The sequence below is a fragment of the Littorina saxatilis genome, linkage group LG3 (assembly GCF_037325665.1).
Source record: "Littorina saxatilis isolate snail1 linkage group LG3, US_GU_Lsax_2.0, whole genome shotgun sequence".
Lineage (NCBI taxonomy): Eukaryota > Metazoa > Mollusca > Gastropoda > Littorinimorpha > Littorinidae > Littorina > Littorina saxatilis.
The window spans coordinates 75,011,571-75,031,561 of record NC_090247.1 but is presented as its reverse complement, the minus strand read 5'-3'; the positions used below and the strand labels follow the sequence as shown (position 1 = coordinate 75,031,561).

Below are 19,991 nucleotides of genomic sequence, written 5' to 3'. Positions count from 1 at the left end.
TTTATTTGAGATAAACAAGGCCGGCTGACGTCCTACCCATGGCTGCCAACCTTATGACTATGAAATTCCTGTGGGGGTCCGGGGGCTGAAGCTTTTTTTGTAAATGAAGGTGCCAAAAATGTTGTTTCTTGTACGTTCTGCTCAAAATTGCCATTCATTTAACAAAAGAAAGAACACAACACGACTTGGCTGGTTTCACCAGAGCGTCTGTTCACTGGTTTCGTACCCCCAAAAGAGGCTGCTTTCACAAACTATTTTAGAAACTTTCCTTTTCGGGAAAATTAAACAAATTTTGGGATTTCATTACGGATTTCAACCATCAGGAGATTCTCAAAAAATTCAGAGAGGGTTGGCAGCTATGCCTACCTATAGCCGCATGTGCGGTGTACTCACCAGCTGGTCTTCACTGAGCCGTGACAGCAGGTTGACCAGAGGGTCCAGATCTCTGACACTGGAACACAGCACAAGGGGAAGCAAATCATCATGCATTTCTTCTTTGCCAACTTTAAACTCATTATGGTTACAACTGAATTTTCCAGGAAAAAGTTTGTTTTACACTCAACTTATTAGAAAATGCACACCTTCCAACATTATCAGGGAGTTTCTATGACCAAAATTATGGCTCACACCATAATTATGTTAAAAAATGTTGTGTGCGGATTTGACTGATTTTAGGCAACCCATTCAAGGAAAAACACTTTTTTTGTCTTTCTCACCTGGGTTAAACTATCCTTTTTCATGGTGCATTTAAAAAAAAATGTATTGCTTTCGCGGAAATCCGCAACAACTCGGAGATTTGGATTACCTGTGATTTTCAACAACAACAAAAAGGGTTTTAAAATGATCACAGTTCTCTATCTGCCTCCACACAGACACATACATTCAACTCTTTCATTTCATTCAGCTTTGTGTCTCATAGCAGTTAGTAGTGAGTTACACTAAAGTATGCATGCAAAACACAAGCAGATGCTATTTTATAAACATATGTATGCAGCAGCTGATCATTTCAAAGTGGCAAGTAGACTCACTTTTTTGCTTTCAGTTCATCGTATTTTGCAAAGAATTCAATGGGAGTTCGCGTGGACTCCCCGATCTTTCTCTTCGACTGGTGGGAAGACACCTGCATCAAACAAACAAGTATTTAAAACTCTTGTCAGTTGCGTTGTGCATCAGAAAAAAAGTATATGCTTTAAAATGCAGTCTACAAGCATATATTCAATTACTGAAAAAAGGACACTGAAACACTAATAACAATAAAGAAAAAAAAGTACAATTCCCTCAACAACAACAAATGCAATTATTGAAATTTTACAAAATTGTTTGACATGAGCCTAGAAGTGTTTCTGGCTGATACTGAGAATAATGTCACCATACGTCATCCTTTACCAGAAATGTAAAGTATGTTCACCAGTAAAACATTTTAAAATACATGCAAAGTGTATGTAAAATTAAGTAAGCAACTGGTTGTAGTAGCTGAATAATTGAAAATTGGCAGTTTCTTTGTGTAGTATAGTTATTGCTATGTCACTATCCCTTTGTTTGATTGGTTGCCCAAACACTAACAGAGCAACTCACTGACTGCTTGTGGGAGTTGTTCTTTGACCTATTTAAAATATTAAACATTATTTGCATTTTTGAAACAATTCTGAAATTTGACACAGATCGAGACATGTGCCAAATATAATATTTTGGTCAAAAATACAAAGAAAAGGTATGTATGGATCCATTTTAGTTTAGAAGTTTTTTTCTTTAATGAGCCTCAGCCAGCTGCCAAAATACGATGTTTAGTCGGACTCTGACGTCATAATGGCTGGCTCAAGGGAAATCCAATGTTCAATTTACCTTTTCCAGAAATAGCTGTCAGGATTTTTAAGCCTTGTGGAAGAGATTTTCGAAAGAAAAAGGCATCATATCAAGCAGACACACATCAGAGTCAGTAATTTGCTGCGATTGTGGTCAACCAAGCAAATCCTGTTTGTCACAGGGGCACAACTCTTTCACGCTTCCAAATCCTGACACAGTTACAGTTTATCAAATGACCAAAGGGAACTATATAAGTAAGCGCTCTAAATGCATACATTATTAATGGAGTAAGCGAGAGTTATACAGAACCAATCTCCCGGTACCTGAGAGAATAACAAGCATTGGAATGAACAAGCGACTTTCATCCTCATAATTACAGTTACAGTTATTTTCGAACATTGTCTATTGTAACATAAGACCAACAGCTCCTGATCAGTGTGTACCTGCGTAGTGATATAGGGAGTAGTGTTCTTCAACAACATCTCTGTGTACACCTCTTCACCTATGGCGTCCGAAGTCCTCACACTGCAAACACAAAACCAAAAGGTAACAGCATAAGCACGGCTGATAGTGATACAGAATTATCATAGATCTACAAAAATATATATATATATATATATTGAATCCAGTCGAGCACATGTTCCACAAAAGGTGCAGGACCATTTAAAGCAGCCGAAAAAACTTTGAAAAGCTTGTTAACTACGGCAATACATGTAGAAGCAAATAGAGTGTAAATTGTAGTGAGAAATATGAGTTATTACTAGCCTATAATTTTAAGATAATATTTAGTTTGGAAAAGAAAAAAATTGGGCTGTGGAACAATGTTACTTTCTGCAACAAGAGCAAGTAAAAACTATCTTGACTCAAGTTCTGTCAACAATGTGAAGAAAGAGTGACATGGAAAAACTGATCAAGAAATATTTTCAATGATGTTAGCTTTATCTACTCTCCTTGATTCCATGAATGAGTCATACTTCAGTGATCTAGTCTTACCCAAGGAGGTTCATCAGCTCGCTGACATGGTGGTGCACCTTAAATTCACTCATCTTGGAAGCCTCAGAATCTGCCCCCTGAAATGCATCAAACCACAACATCAACTGAATGACTCATTGACTGTGCAATTGCTAACTAAGGCCTAAACAAAAATAGGTGTGGTTACGGTAACCCGACCTACCCTAATTTTAGGGGCCGATCCTATAACTTTTTATTACATTTGTCAAAAAAAAAAAAAAAAAAAAAAAAAACCCAGTGCAAAAAATGCAATGAAAGCGAAATCGCCAGAGTCGCACACTTATTTCCCTGTCAAGTAGGTTTAATTTGTACACATTAGAAAAAAAAGTTAATAAAAAAAAAAGTGATTGCCTACCTTCCTACCCTATTTTTTTGGGCTATGTTACCGTAACCACACCAATTTTTTTTTTTGGCCTAAAACTTTTGTACTAATTGCAGTACAATGTACATGCACAGTGAGAGTGAGACCTCTTCCAATTCAAAACTTTGTAGACCAGCACTTCTGTGTTCGAATGCAAGATAACCATTTTCAGTGTGTACTGTACTACAACCAGCAGAGAAACATGCAGGATAATTTTCCCTTCCACGGATACCACTTAGTTAGTTAGTAACAACAGAAATTGGAAGACAGGGTTTTGTGTCAAAAGATGAGACAGCCTTGGAAATGACGAGGCACGCTGACAGTCAAATCAAGTCCTTCAGTGAAACTGCGGGTCATAATTTGATATACATGTACAGTGTGAATTCTAAGAATCTCCACTCAGTTGAACTGATCTTCAGACTTGGAGTCCAAGAGTTTCTTCAATAGATGTTGGGACAGGACTGAACATTGTAATGTTATGTTACACTTACAGGAAGTGCCAGACACTTCACAGTGAAATCGTGAGTATGACTGCACAAAGTAGCAGCTTTTTCAAAGCATTTAGATTTTGAAAATGTAGCCTTTCTGTTTCAGTTAGATAAGAATCCATTCCCAATCCCAATCATATTTCTGAAGTAGCCACCAGTATTGTACCGTAGACCCAGACCTAACCACTCAACGCTACATCGTCCTTTCATGACATAGATCAGCATTCACAGCATACAGACGAGGCAAACAAATCAACATGTGTTTCTTATTTAGGTTCACTATCTAGTATCATACCTATCAACACAGAAAACAAGAAAATCGCTGAAGATTGTTGTGGTGTTGTCAAAGACAAGTTGATTCCCGCGCCATGTTTGTTTCAATAGTGCACGTAATCTTTCAGCCAAAATTTTTTATCCGCAAGTTTATTTCAGTACATTTAAGAAACAAAGTATGAAATAGAATAGTCTAAATATTAATCTTCTTTTGTGATTCTCTGCTATGAAAGCACAAACTGTAATCTGTGTAAAGTCAATATTTCTGACATTTTTCGAGATTTCCACAGTTCGCGTGAGATTTCGTATCGACTGTAAACAGCATGGCGGGCCTGTTGCAGGGAGAAGTCTCAACATGTTTTCTCTCAGTGTTTAGTATGCTCTACGGAAAAACCGTGAGATTATGGTGACTTTGGGTAAAATCACGAAGATGTGAGTTAAAAGCTGCGTCAATTTGAGTCTTTATTTTACATTTATGGAGATGGTTTGTCTTATTTTACGCGATCTTTCGTCTTCGAATAGCTCGGGTTTGTAACTCGCTCGTTTGTGCTGTTATTGTCATGTAATAGAGCGGTAACTGTAAGCAGCAGGGAGTTTAAATTAAATGTTGCCACTCGCGCGTTAGGGATAATGTTTTTAAGTGACAGAGATAGATATAAGTGAATCAAAAGAGTGAACGGTACTGTACGTCCCAAAAACCGACTGTCACTGTCAGTGACACTCACATACCAAACCATACCTTGGATTTGTATGTAGCTTCTGACAATGGCATGCCACTACTTCAACATTGTCACACTTTACTAAAAATGTCAACGACAATGAATTGATAACATTTAAGTCATGAAGCACCTGGCAGAGAATAACCTTATCCACAAAGAGCAGCACGGTTTCGTCGCAGGTCGGTCATGCGTGACTCAACTCCTGGATGTTTTGGATGCCTGGACTGAGGTTCTTGACGATGGCGGGAGTGTGGACATCATCTACACTGATTTCATGAAAGCGTTCGACTCGGTGCCTCACAAACGTCTGCTGTCAAAAGTTGCGGCCCACGGAATCCAAGGAAAGGTCCTAAGATGGGTGGAGTCATTCCTCACGGACAGAACCCAGTGCGTAGTGGTCAACGGAGCATCCTCACAGCAAGCTAAAGTTACTAGCGGCGTGCCGCAAGGCAGTGTTTGCGGGCCTCTACTCTTCGTCATCTACATCAACGACCTGCCGGAGGTGTGTTCCTGTCCTGTCCGCCTATTCGCCGACGATACGAAGGTCTACACTCGCAGCGACACAGAGGGGGGGCCAGAGGCACTACAGCATGACCTGGACAGTCTACAACAGTGGTCGGACAACTGGCTGCTCCGCTTCCACCCAGATAAGTGCCACACCTTGAAGCTCGGCAACAAGAAGTCCGAGGCAAAGTACTTTATGAAGGGGAAGAGGGGAGGAGTGGATGTCAACATTGAGCTACAGGAGAGTGAAGTGGAGAAAGACTTGGGTGTGCACGTCGACAACAGACTGAGCTTCAAAGAACACGTCAGCATAGTCTCTGGAAAGGCCAACCAGATCGTGGGCGTCATCAGGAGAACTTTTGACTACCTGACGGAGGAAATGTTCATCCAACTATACAAGAGTCTGGTCCGACCCAAGCTGGAATACGGGCACTCAGTGTGGCAGCCACACAACAAGACGCTATGTGCTGAAGTGGAGAACGTGCAACGCAGAGCGACCAAACTCATTCCAGGTCTGAAAGACGAGCCCTACTGTGAGAGGCTGAAAGCTCTGAAACTTCCAAGCCTGGAACACCGTCGCCTGCGGGGCGACATGATAGACACCTTCAAGTATGTGCACGGCATGTACGAAGCGGACAGACCCCACTTTGAGCCCATCAGCAGTAGAGACACTAGAGGCCACTCTCTGAAACTCGGCAAAGACCACTGTAGACTGAACGTACGAAGCAATTACTTCTCCCAGCGAGTAGTGAACACCTGGAACAGTTTGCCTGAAGAGGCAGTAACAGCGCCATCAGTCAACAGCTTTAAGACCAGGATAGACAATTTCTGGCGCCACAGTACTTCTATGTACAACCCTACCTGCCTAGTCTAGATTGTAAAATAGCCCGCCACGCATGCTACAGTCTAGTAATAGGACCTATGTAAAGGCTACACAGCCTACCACATAGTAAACTTCAAGTTCAAGTTCAAGTCATGGAACCACACACACACACACACACACACACACACACACCCACCCACCCACCCACCCACACACACACACACACACACACACACACCACTCATACATGGGGTAATGGTGGAGGACAAGTATGGAACTAAAAGGTTCATGTTTGATGTTCATTTTGTATTGAAAACATTGAAAAGGATAGTGGCTTATCTTTCAGGTAGTTGACTTTAAAGTTTATGAAAGGGCTTTTATGATCACAATCTAAATTCTAATGAGAATGAGATTGTTTTTATAATATTTACAATTTGTTCTGCTGGTTTTGTTTGTTCCAGAATACATCATGATGGCCCTGTGAAAAGGCTGTGTTGCATAGTTCCATAGGATACCCAGGTCTCTCCACCTTGTCTGAGTGGAGTGGAAGATTTTATCTGAGAGTGCCCACAGCACAAGAAAAGCGACAAGATGTTGGTCGGACGATATCGACCCATCTTGTTCCTGCAATATTTGCTGCTTGGGGTTGATATTTTCATGAACACCTTTACTGAAATGCTGCGCTTCCAGAATGTCATCCTCCTTGTGTTATATGTGTACGTACTGTTAGAAGTTATAAGAACCTGCATTTGCAACCTCATTGATAGGAAAATGTTTGACTTCCAAGCTGAAACAAGCCATTGTCATCAAAATCCTATGGTTATTGTGCAGAGACTTTCATACCAAACCTTGATAGCAAAAAAATGTGTAAACAGGAAGGCTGTCGCTGAACAGGAAGAATGAGATAAATTTTATTCAATGATCATGCTAGTTATTTTCCAAACCAATATTTTCTCAGAAGTACAAACGTACGAATCCTGACTCTCGGAAAGAATGGCCAGTCGTTTATGGCAGACTGTCACGAAGTGGTTTGCATGTGAATTTATTATGCGTGTTCTGCCCTTTTGCACTGTCTCTACCCTTTCACACCAAACACTTCAAAAACAGAATTTGGGAGGATGCAGGCTCATTATTTCCTCAACCAAGAACAACATACTTCTTCACTTTAAATACATCAATACGAACAACTTTTCAACACACAGTTCGCACAATCTTCCAGCTTTCACTCAAGGCATGTAAATACATATTATAACAATACTTTCTCAAATATAGATTAACGCACACAAGAAGGTACCAACAGACACTCACGAGTTCGTATCACGGCTCACTGCATGTCGCCAGTTCACTTACTTGTCTCGCTGAATCCTCGTAGAATAATGAATTCAGATGCCAACACACAGAGATGCTAACACACACCTTTCGCTGAAGATGCCAACACACACCTTTCACTGAAGATGCCAACACACCTCTCACTGAAGATGCCAACACACACCTTCCAGGTTTCTCCCCGAGAAACCCTTCCGCCCGTAGCGGAAACAACCGTCGTCAGCTACGACCGGTATCGATGAAGACTCCACTCGTCTAGTCATCTGCGCCGAGGTGGTCCCTTGCTTCCACCGTCGTCTAGCGCTTCTCTCGTGTAAGGTCCCTCCCTTATACGCCATGGAAATCCCTCATGGAAACTCCTAAAGAATTTAACCAAGTCTTAATACAACATTCTCTAAAACCATCTCTTCTTCCAAACGTTCATGTACCACTCATACATTCTCGTTCATTCCACGTTCACATTCCGTCCACATTCAATATCCAAACTAATACTTAATCTATGAATAACACTCCCCATACAAAGCATGACCGTCTTAAACATAACATAAATGCGTAGCAATTATGTTCAAGAAATTCCCCATGAAACAATTACATCAAGAATTCTCTCAACGCTTCACACTAAGATTGGGTGCACTTTATACACACTAACCTTTACGCTCCAGCTATGTATTCCAACGTCAATAATATACAACATAGTAAATCATTTACCTTAAGAGACCCGTCTCTTGAAAGAGTACTTGTTCCCAGAACAAGTCTGACACACGCTGAACAACCTTCCCGGTTGAAAATCTCAAACGCTGTGACGTTATTTACCCCCGACCAGCTACATGTCTCAAACACAGCTCATATCAAGCTAAAGCCAGTTTTGCGTGGAACACAAGAAACACGTGAATAACGCCAGTCCCGTCAGCTACCATCGCCTGTGCAACATTTAGGGAGGTTAAAAACACGACGTGGTTTCACCTCACAAATATGCTACTCACATCTTTGTGACACAGACAACCAAACCAAGTCTAAAATACTGTGGTTACAGTACTAACACCTTATTTGTCAGGAGAAAACAAATTCAGCTGGTATGTATGATCGGTTGCCAATTTCATTTCTGATGTTTTGACGTTTTGTACTGGTAAAATACTGGAAAATGTCAGGAATTTTTTTTCCCCAAAGGTTGATGTGGTTGTATTAAAACAAAAATATATTAACAGCTATTGTGTTTTCAGCGTAGCAATAGGGTCCGATATTTAGACGAGACAAGTATAATGCCGACGAGTCGAAGACGAGTCGCATTATACTTGTTCGAGTCTAAATATCGGACCCTATTGCTACGCTGAAAACACAATAGCGATTATATAGCTGTTATGACCTTGATTTGTTGTTCCAAACTTACAAAATGACAGTTTTCGCAGACATGCACACCGCTAGACGCTTTCTGACTTTGGAAGAAAAACTGACTCCAAGTGCATTCGATTTCACAACACAGTTGTTGAAACAGCTTTTTAAGTTGTCAGTGTATGCTGTTGTCGATAGAAACATCGCCGTGGTACAGATGGGTAAACCGGAACCATGCGTCTTTGTTATTGACAATATGCTTTTGGATATTGAGAAAAATGGCTGACTTCCGTAGCATTATGCTTTGATGATTGGAAGAGACCATCCAATCACAGCCCCCGAATTCCCCCACGTGTTCATCAGAATAGCTATATATATATATATTCTGTTTTTGATGTTTCAGGATTCAAGACATCTGCATCGTGTTTGCTGTCATCATCATTTTCCTGCTCTTCTTCAACACCTTCATCTTCCAGGCGGGACTGGTCAGCATTCTGGTCAGCAAATTCAAGGTCCCCATCTGCATCTGCTTCATCTACTTCTCCCTCTGCCTTGGCCTTCATGTGTGGACCATGGTCAGTGGTTTAGACTTCGTCCAGCACTTATGCTGGGAAGTAGTCTGTATGGAGCTAGATCTATACGGTGGTTGTAGGACATGTATACATATATATGTCGTAGCGAAATCTGGTAATTGCCGAATTCATGAAATCGGCAACCTATTTGCCGAATTCGTGAAATCGGCAATCGCTTGCCGAGATCGCGAATTCGGCAGGCTATTGCCGAAATTGTGAAAGGCCTGATTAAAGTTGTCGAATTCGTGAAATCGGCAACTGATTTCACGAAATCGGCAATCGATTTCACGAAATCGACGATTTTGTCGATTTCACGAATTCGGCAACTTTAAACAGGTTTTGGTACAACAGAATTTTCTGTAGCCGATTTGTCACGAGTTGACTGAATAAATGAGATAGAGGAAGGTAAATCGGTGAATATGGCCTTGTGTGTGACTGCGTGTGTATATGTGTGTGTGTGTGTGTGTGTGTGTGTGTGTACGTGTGTGTGTCTTGTGTGATGGCGGTGGTGGTGGTGTGTGTGTGTGTGTGTGTGTGTGTGTCTTGTGTGGTGGTGGTGTGTGTGTGTGTCTTGTGTGATGATGGTTTTGGTGGTGGTGTGTGTGTGTGCGTGGTGTGGTCTTGCGGGTCTTGTGTGGTGGTGTGTGTGTGTGTGTGTGTGTGTGTGTGTGTGTCTTGTGTGGTTGTGGTGGTGGTGGTGGTGTGTGTGTGTCTTGTGTGGTAGTGGTGTGTGTGTGTGTGTCTTGTGTGGTGGTGGTGGTGGTGGTGGTGGTGGTGTGTATGTGCGTAGAATGACAATGGCATGAACGAGCACGGCACTTTTGTTTGTTTAATAATTATCATTGCTGAAGACCATGCATGTGCAAATTTCAGGGAAAATGGGAAAATTCAGGGAAAAGACAAGTTGGAAAAGTAGATAAACAGAAATTGCTCAAGACAACATGTAGTATCCATGTCTAAGGTAAGTTAAGCAGCAAAATACAGGGACAAGAAACAACTGAAAATAGTAGTACGGTAATTGCTCAAGACCATGTATGTGCAAGGTAAGTGATGTTACGCCACAACGTCAGTCGCACGAAACGTCGGGGACAAGAGAAGTCGAAAAAGTAGGAAAACAGCAATTGCTCAAGACGACATGTAATATTCGTGTCTAAGGTGAGTATAAGCTACCATAACGTTCCAGGAAAATACAAGGACAAGAAACAACTGAAAATAGTATTATTGATCAAGACCATTTATGTGCAACGCAAGTGATGTTACGCCACAACGTCAGTCCCACGAAACGTCAGGGACAAGAGAAGTCGAAAAAGTAGGAAAAGTGTAATTGCTCAAGACGACATGTAATATCCGTGTCTAAGGTAAGTATAATGTATCATCCATGTGTAATGTTACAAGTAAGGTAACACCACAACTTTCCACGACGTCTTATTTGTTGGTACATTTCCCGTTTCTTGGGTGGCAGTGGCTGTTGCACTTCACGGCGGATTTCTTGCATGTGCATCGTTTTGATGAGCAGGTTGACCCGCAAGAGCACTTGGAAAACCCTTGTCCGCCATGAGCGGAGTGCAGACCAGCAAGTGTTGAAATCATTGTATTGTAATCCTTTCTAATTTGTAGAATGTGCACGCTAAATTTCTCTTTTCTGATGGCATCATCAAACCTGTCGGCAAACAGCGCCTCCGTCATTAAAAGCTTCCTTGTTATGAAGGAAATTGTGAATATAATTTGGGCTCCACATTTTTCTTTTTAAAGGGTGACTATTTTTCACCGTTTATTTCAATTACATAAAGACCGATATGCACGTGAAAGTGACTGAACATTGTGGAGTTAACTCCAAGTCGACGGGGTTACCACAGGACGAAGAAGAAGAAGAAGAAGATGAGCACAGAGAACAGTTCAGTTTGCCATCAGACGCGTGACAGCTCAGCTACACTACATTCTGTTGCACCAAAACATGTTTAACGTTGCCGAATTCGTGAAATCGACAAAATCGTCGATTTCGTGAAATCGATTGACGATTACGTGAAATCCGTTGCCGATTTCACGAATTCGACAACTTTAATCTGGCCTTTCACGATTTCGGCAATAGCCTGTCGAATTCGCGTTCTCGGCAAGCGATTGCCGATTTCACGAATTCGGCAAATAGGTTGCCGATTTCACGAATTCGGCAATTACCAGATTTTGTTACGACATATATATTGTCTGTGAGGTCCTTTGAGTATGTGTGTGTGGTAGGGTGTGTAAGTATGTTTTCCTTAATGGCGTTTTGTGTTGAATTTATGCACCAATGACCAAGCACTGTTCGCTAGATTTGAGAGATATCGTGCAGTCTGTCGAACGCAGAAGAAGAAGAAGAAGCTAGATTTGAGCAATCCAATGCCTACTGTAGACAATTTCTGTTGTTGTGTTATAAAACTTATTACATGTGGTACTTTCAGTTGCAATAGTCAAACATATATTCTGTAGAAGTTCCTTTTTCTGCATAATTTTCTCATGAATTATTGCTCTGTTCAATCACATGCACATAATGAGATACATGCACGGTGTTTTGTGAAGGATACTCTGTCTCTATAATGTCCTATTGTTCTGTTTAGTCCTAAAAAAAAAATAGGTGTGGTTACGGTAACCCGACCTACCCTATTTTTAGGGGCCGACCCTATAACTTTTTATTACATTTGTCAAAAAACACACAAGAAAACACCAAGAAAACGAGTGCATAAAACGCAATGAAAGCGAAAGCGCTCGAGTCGTCATGCAGACGACAGACGATGCAAGGGAAATAACTCCTTCTACTAAAAAGACCCAACAGACGCTTGCCATGAAAAAAAAATGGCGGCATCTTCTTCGGTTGCGAGTGCTACACGCTTGGTTGCTCTGCTATTAAGAAAAAAAAGTTAAATAAAAAAAAAAAGTGATTGCCTACCTTCCTACCCTATTTTTTTGGCTATGTTACCGTAACCACACCTATTTTTTTTTGTTTTGCCTTAGGCATTTTTTTCAACCACAGGTCAATTTTTGCAAAATATCGTGACACAATAATTGAATTCTTAATGGAGCCCCAAGGGCATATTGAATTGTTCTTAAAACATTAGAAGTGACGGTATTTTTTTTCCACAGCAAAAACGCGTCAGAATTGAAGTAGGTAAAGTGGGGGGGGTGTTTTATTGTGACTAAGAGTGTTTGAAGGGTATAAAGTACATGGTCATGGTTGAACGGCGTCCCGTTCAGACTCTCAAGAGGCATCGGTGTGTCCTGTGTTGTTAATTGTTGCCAAATGTTCTGCCTTTAACTTAAGTGTTTGAATATTTCTGTGCTTTTAACTGCTGTCGAACCTGTCTTTAACGACCAGCCAAAGGACCGACCAACAATCAATCAATATGAGGCTTATATCGCGCGTATTCCGTGGGTACAGTTCTAAGCGCAGGGATTTATTTTTAATTTTATTTTTTATTTTTATGCAATTTATATTGCGCACATATTCAAGGCGCAGGGATTTATTTATGCCGTGTGAGATGGAATTTTTTTACACAATGTATCACGCATTCACATCGGCCAGCAGATCGCAGCCATTTCGGCGCATATCCTACTTTTCACGGCCTATTATTCTAAGTCACACGGGTATTTTGGTGGACATTTTTATCTATGCCTATACAATTTTGCCAGGAAAGACTCTTTTGTCAATCGTGGGATCTTTAACGTGCACACCCCAATGTAGTGTACACGAAGGGACCTCGGTTTTTCGTCTCATCCGAAAGACTAGCACTTGAACCCACCACCTAGGTTAGGAAAGGGGGGAGAAAATTGCTAACGCCCTGACCCAGGGTCGAACTCGCAACCTCTCGCTTCCGAGTAATTGTTATAGACAGGTGGTCGCTTTAGAAAGGTGAATTATAAACATGTATTGATGTAGAAGGAAAACTAGTCCTGGATGCTGTGGAGTAGTCTTTGTTGGTCGGTGGTCTTTGTGGGTCGGTGGTCTTTGTTGGTCGGTGGTCTTTGTGGGTCAGTGGTCTTTGTGGGTCAGTGGTCTTTGTGGGTCGGTGGTCTTTGTGGGTCGGTGGTCTTTGTGGGTAGGTGGTCTTTGTGGGTCGGTGGTCTTTGTGGGTCGGTGGTCTTTGTGGGTCGGTGGTCGTTACCAAGAGGGGCAGGTTGGACTGTACAGGCTAAGATAACATGTTGCAGGCCTGCATTAACATTGGTTGCTGTCTTGACAGTTCCTTTTGCTGCTATTGTTTGGTATTGTTTGGGTGTAGGGCTTGCAGGCTTTGGGGAGGATTTTGTGCCTCCTGCTATGAATTGATGGTAGAACTAGATGGAATGGTTTGGGGGTCGGCCATAATTCATTCGTTTAGTCTTGAAGTCATGATTGTGTTTCATTGACATATTCGGTGTGTGTGATTTGCTTGTTCTGTTTTTGGCTCAAGAGATATATATGCAGTTAATTAGGTGTATCTTTGTGTTTGTGTGTGTGTGATTTGCTAAGTGTGTGTGTGTTTGTTTTCTTTTATAATGTTGTGCATTTTGTTATATTGGGCAGTTTTGGTCAGTAAAGTATGAAAAACTTCATAGTCTGAAGCTTTATCCAGTGGAAAATCGTAAGAGAAAAATATGAACACAGAAACAAATGAAAATGTGTTTCCTACAGCCTCATAGACTGTTTTGCCTGGCCTGATTGTGCAGGTGGTGGGAACAACTCAAATTCAGTGTGTGTGTCTGTGTGTTTTCAAATTGTTTTCTGGTGACAAAGAAAACCACATATAATCTACCATGGTAATTTACTGCAAATCCAAACTTGACTCAAGTGACAGACAAAATCACATGTACCATTTTTAATTTAGTGATGTAAAGTGGAAAATTGCTGTCATCAACCAGATTTTCGCAGGAAATTCTTTATTTTATTTTCATGGTGCAATTTGCAGGCAAGCTTTACTTTTTTTAATTTTCTTTTCATTTTCATGATCATTCCCACTTGAGTGTCATTTTTTTGTCAGTGATAACTCAAATGTACAAATTATTAGGAATGTAAAAAAATGTTTGTACGACAGTTAATATGCGGGCACATTTATTTTAAAACTGTCACATGGAGTTTTTTTTATGTGTGGGTCATTTTCTAAGATTACTTACTTACTTGGCATGTAGGGCAGCAATTTTCTATGATGCAATGTTATAATTTGATATAATAAAAAACAATGTTTATGGATTCAGGAACGGAGATGGGGTGATGTGGACATGTTCGTGTGGAGCAACAAAGGTTATCAAGCCCTCTTCATTATACAACGTACTTGTGAGTATTTAAAAACAACTTTTTGAACTTTATATTACTTGGGATTAGGCACACAGAAAGATACTGTACGGTGGGATGAAAGTGGCATTTTCAATAACAACACCAGAGAACATATGTGTTATTGAGGTCATTAGAATCTGACTTTCCATGTATAAGGTAGAATTTTCCATGGACTGGGTGGCCGAGTGGTAACCCACTTGCGCTCGGAAGCGAGAGGTTGCGAGTTCGACCCTGGGTCAGGGCGTTAGCAATTTTCTCCCCCCTTTCCTAACCTAGGTGGTGGGTTCAAGTGCTAGTCTTTCGGATGAGACAAAAAACCGAGGTCCCTTCGTGTACACTACATTGGGGTGTGCATGTTAAAGATCCCACGATTGACAAAAGGGTCTTTCCTGGCAAAATTGTTTAGGCATAGATACAAATGTCCACCAAAATACCCGTGTGACTTGGAATAATAGGCCGTGAAAAGTAGGATATGCGCCGAAATGGCTGCGATCTGCTGGCCGATGTGAATGCGTGATGTATTGTGTAAAAAATTCCATCTCACACGGCATAAATAAATCCCTGCGCCTTGAATGTGTGCGCGATATAAATTGCATAAAAATTTAAATAAAATAAAAAATAATAAATAAAAAAATCCCTGTACCCACGGAATACGCGCGATATAAGCCTCATATTGATTGATTGATTGATAAACTAACTGATAATACGTGTACTTTTAAAGGTTCAAATTCAAATGTTGAAGAAATGCATGCAGGAGGTCATGCTCATAAAATTCAGGATCATATTTAACAGAGTGAAAATTTTTGTTCTTTGCTAAATTTATGCATCATTTTTGTTAACCTTTACACATAAGACTAGCGGTGTGTGGGATTGCGCACTCTCTTATTGTCAGCAATGGACCATGTTGAATGTAAGTGATAGTGTATGTAACTGATAGTATGTATCCAAATGATGTTGTAATATATCTGAAATGTAAGTTTCCTTTGCACGCTTGGTTTTACAGGTGCCGTTTTGCATTACTACTTCTACAAACGTACAGCACTGAAGTTAGGAGATCCTCGCTACTACCAGGATTCAGAGTGGATACACCGAGAATTTGAACGCAGGAGATAATGAGATCAGCTGTACATATACTCTTTACTTGACATTTCCACGCTAGGTGTGCGTAGAGTTGGAAATTCAGCTTACCTGAGTAAGTGAAGTCTAATTGTGGTTTTATCGACCACAATGTAGAGAGGAAAGGGATTACGTGCCTCGCCCTTAGTTGTCTTCAGAGTTATACTGATAACCGTTTTCCCTCTCTATCCCTTTCCTCTCTCTTTCTCTTTTTTCTGCACCATTTACACGTCGTTAAACAGTGACGTATTCCCGCGTTCTATCTCACGTAATCCCTTTCCTCTCTACATTGTGGTCGATAAAACCACAATTAGACTTCACTTACTCAGGTAAGCTCGTCATAATTATGTAATTATATGACCTGAGAGAGTTTTCTTTTTTGGCATTGGCAGCTGGCGCCTGTGTAGAAAAAAATGACATGAGGTTGCCGTACAGTGCAACCCCCCTTTTAAGACCTCCACCAATTTGATAAAATCATATCTATACAAGAAGGGAGTCTTAAAATGGATGTACATTCACAGAGGTTGTGTACAAAACATCTGAAAAATCCAGGTCTTACTGAAAAAGGGAGAAGTCCTAAATTAGGGGCCTTTAATTAAAGGGGGGGGGGGGGGTGGGTTCTGCTGTATAGCTGTGCAGCCTGTTAAGTCGCAGAAGAAAACACTCCTAAGTTAAAGTGACTGCTGCCTGTGAAATACAAGGTCAACAAGCATAACACTGTGATATTTTACTCAGTAGATGTGATATGCTGCAAGTTTGCAGCAGTTACGGGACAGTGGAACCTGGCTTGGCGACCACCTCTTGAAAGCAACCACCTGCCCACAAAGACCACTCTGATCGATCAAAGTTAACTTGTGCTTCTATATAGTTCACCATTCCATAGTGACCACCTATTTATATTGACCAGTTTGGGGCGGTCCCTTGGGTGGTGGTCTTAGACAGGTTTGACTGTACCATCCTTGTTGTGTAGACCTCCCTGTCAGTCGACATGGATCTGGCCGGGGTTTTACATAAAGACGAGAACATACCAACACTCTACAACCGGGCTGCTTTCTCAACAGAGTAGAATTGTTTTGCGGAATAGGTTTGATATGTGTAGGAGTGCAATGATGCTCTTATCCCGAGAAAAAGCGTAGTCAGATCTATGGTGAGTTGCAAGACCATTTTTATACACAAAGCCAAGGAAGGCATCTTAAACATGTGCTAGTGCTTCATGTGTTGTGAATCTGCTACATTTGGAATAATGTTTGGCAGAGGAACCATTGCAGTGAGGAATATGTAATCTAAGGTAGTCAGGGGTGTGCCTTGTCCGTATTTGTGTACTGCCATCATTAAATCTGCTTCCAAGCGTTTCTAAGTTTCCTTCATTTTTGGAATGCATTCATGCTTCTTTGCAAACTTACATGATTATAATGGTTATGATGTGATCATTCTTTTTAATTTATGACCGTTTTGTGTCTCAGATAGTGGTGAGAAGTACTTGAACAAGTAACCTGTGTTAAAATTGATATGACATATCCTGAGTAGTGTTAATGATCTTATTTTTTAATAGTTAACTGTGAAGAGTTGGTCACAATGAATGAATGTGAGAGCCATGTAAAAAAAAAGTGTGTGTATCATAACCGTCCATTAAAAGTACATCTACTCCAATGACCTGTGTGCATAACCTACCCCCCGCGGGTTAGGGGGAAGAATTTACCCGATGCCCCCCAGCATGTCGTAAGAGGCGACTAACGGATTCTGTTTCTCCTTTTATCCTTGTTAAGTGTTTCTTGTATAGAATATAGTCAATGTCCTTTGTACTTGAAACTTGCATTCTCCCAGTAAGGTCATATATTGTACTACGTTGCAAGCCCCTGGAGCAATTTTTTGATTAGTGGAGGGGGGGGGGGGGGGGGGGGGTTCGGGGGGGTTCGGTTCCACAGCATTTAAGTTGTTGAAGTCCAGACTTTATGCAGGTACACGTACCAGTAATTATCAAACCGTCCGTCCTAACAGAGACAGCATGATTTTTTTTGTGATCTGAGAGTAAGTGTCAGTGTTTTCTTACTCAGGTATTTTGCTTTGCAAAATGATGTTTTGTTTATGCCAGTGGTTGTTAAGTGTTAAGGCTGTGTGTGTGTGTGTGTGCGTGTGCATGTGTGTGTGTTTCAAGTTATTCATTTTATGCTTTTATAATAAGATAACGTTGTTGGCTTTGGGTTGGCAGTTACCATGTTCAACACTGTTCTACTAGTTCTGTTTGCATTACACATTTCGTTGTTGTAATAAAGTGTTTTAATCTTTGTGAAATCGCATATAATCTTTGAACTACAGTAGTCCCTTCAATTTCCGGCCCTTTCGTGGGCGTGAACCTGCCCGGAGCGGCCAGCTTTCCCATGACTAATGAGTTTTCCTTCTATAATTGACTCTTAATGGCCGTTAACCTGTCTGACGCGGTCAACGGTCACTGATTTTTGCCCTAAGGTGCCCCTCTTACTCGACAGGAGCGGCCACTTAACGGCCACTTGTCACTTTCGCGGGCGAGCGCCTGTGGTGTGTGTGTGTGTTGTGTGCACAGACGGCACAGCACGAGCAGACGACATGAATACTTACGCATGCGCAAACTGTAAATACAGACATGCGCATACATGTACATTTACGGCAGTCACTTCCGGATCGATCACAGCTGATGTGAGTTTGAAACACTTGTTTATCTGACACTCAAATACATATATATAATAATCCAAACAACACACATAGAAACATACGAAACAATAGCTTAGCCAGGACGATCGAGTTAAACACGCAAATAATTAAGATGTATAAACGAAAGCAAAACTAACAGAGACAATGAATCGGCGGCTCGTGGATGATCGCTTTCTTTTCTTCATGAAAACTTGATCGTGTTTTTGGGGTTTTTTTGGAGGAGGAGGGGGCCTGTAATGAACGGCCACCTGATATTTGCGGTCACCTTTGCAATGACTAATGGGTGACCGGATATGGCAGGTACTACTGTACTGAACTTGATGGATTATTTATAAAATGCCCTGTTCAATGTGATTATTAAATTCCTATTTTGAATTTTGATCCAGACGTTTTTGCAAGAGCGTGAGGGAGGTGTGTGTCGTATGTGTGCGCGTGCGTGTATGCGTGTGTGTCAGTCTGTGTGTGTGTACATGCATGGGTGTGTGTGTGCATGCATGTGTGTGTATTTGTGTGTGTGTGTGTAAGAGAGAGGGAGAGATGAAAATAAGAATGTTGAATTGTGGCAAACTGGGTCTGCCTTTGGATGTTCCTATTTTGGAACTTCTGAACATTGTGTCGGTTTCCAAAAGTGCCTGGTATTTGACTCGCTGGTTAATTCGTGAGGTAGGCAATTACAGTTTTTAGGCATGACGTAGATACAGACTTACAATCAGTTAAATTATTTTCAGTTTTGCTATAGTCACACCAGTTAACTGTTATGATACTATCTCCGCACTGTGATTAATAATTGTATTTGTGTTGTGCCTGTTGATAGGAAGGACCTTCTGAAATGCAGACTTTCTTGTTGAAAAATTCAGCATAAGCTACGTATGTCACACGCTATCCTTTTGATGGTGATGTGAAGAGGTCACTACACCCATTTGGATCAAACGCAGATGATTATGGATGCATTACAAAGATCACACGACAATCGGTATCAAATGAAGGCTATTTTATCGCTCCATGTAAGCTGTATCTAAGAAAACCACCACTTACTTCTTTTTGCTGTAACGTCAAGAGGTCAGATTAGCCACGCGGATCAAATACAGATGTCTACAATAATAAGGACAAACAATGTCTTTACGATGTCATCAAAGGGTTCACACACAAACACACACACATACACAACCACACACACACACACACACACACACACACACACACACACACCTCGCTTGTGAGAAGTTTCACACACTTGCTAGGGCTGTATTGGCTCCTCGGTTCTGGAAGCCCCCCCCCCCCCCCCCCTTACCCGGCAAATGTTCTTTTTTTTCACAGGGAGAGACTAAAAAAAAAACCTTTCAAATGCTAAATTTAGTGGCAACCACATCACTGAGTGTTGGCTGTCACAGTAGATTTTGCTGTTTTGGGTAAATATAGGCTCAAAGGTAAGTTGCATCCCTCTGAAAGGCACACGGGTCTTTCCTGTTCACACACTTCAATTCACCAACTCGGATCTGGTCGGACTTTTACATGAAATAAGATCATCCATCCATATACGAAAAAACAACAGCCTGGGTGCTCTTTGTGGAGAAAGGGATGCTCTTAGGAATGAATTTCCTACACAAGTGAAGACAAAATGTGATATTCAAGTGAATCAAAAAACAAGAAAGGTAGGTTGTTGGAACGTTTGTTATTGACAAAACAATACATTC

General features: G+C 41.1%; 2 protein-coding genes and 1 long non-coding RNA gene across 5 annotated transcripts in view; 2 read left to right on the top strand and 1 right to left on the bottom strand.

The window, feature by feature from the left end:
- The window catches only part of LOC138963261 (gamma-tubulin complex component 2-like), a 51,267-nt gene extending 47,229 nt beyond the window's left edge, over positions 1-4,038 (bottom strand). For both annotated transcript variants that reach the window (XM_070335325.1, XM_070335326.1), the window contains exons 1-5: positions 3,959-4,038; positions 2,797-2,873; positions 2,247-2,328; positions 1,029-1,120; positions 394-451 (exon numbers count right to left, since the gene is read on the bottom strand). In XM_070335325.1, the coding sequence (XP_070191426.1) occupies positions 394-451; positions 1,029-1,120; positions 2,247-2,328; positions 2,797-2,849 (285 nt within the window). In that variant the 5' untranslated portion in view covers positions 2,850-2,873; positions 3,959-4,038. The remainder of the gene's footprint in view (positions 1-393; positions 452-1,028; positions 1,121-2,246; positions 2,329-2,796; positions 2,874-3,958) is intronic.
- A 207-nt stretch (positions 4,039-4,245) lies between these two features.
- On the top strand, positions 4,246-16,356 carry LOC138963260 (transmembrane protein 138-like). The gene is made up of 5 exons (XM_070335324.1): positions 4,246-4,368; positions 6,444-6,698; positions 9,041-9,212; positions 14,415-14,493; positions 15,497-16,356. The coding sequence occupies exons 2-5, from the start codon at positions 6,574-6,576 to the stop codon at positions 15,604-15,606; spliced, it is 486 nt and encodes a 161-aa protein (XP_070191425.1). The 5' UTR covers positions 4,246-4,368; positions 6,444-6,573; the 3' UTR covers positions 15,607-16,356.
- Positions 16,357-19,648: 3,292 nt separating this feature from the next.
- The window catches only part of LOC138961056 (uncharacterized), a 4,338-nt gene continuing 3,995 nt past the window's right edge, over positions 19,649-19,991 (top strand). The window contains exon 1 of one of the 2 annotated variants that reach the window (XR_011454143.1): positions 19,649-19,724. This is a non-coding gene — a long non-coding RNA (uncharacterized lncRNA). Of the gene's footprint in view, positions 19,725-19,788; positions 19,950-19,991 lie in introns of those variants that run through there. The other variant, XR_011454144.1, reaches the window with a different exon arrangement.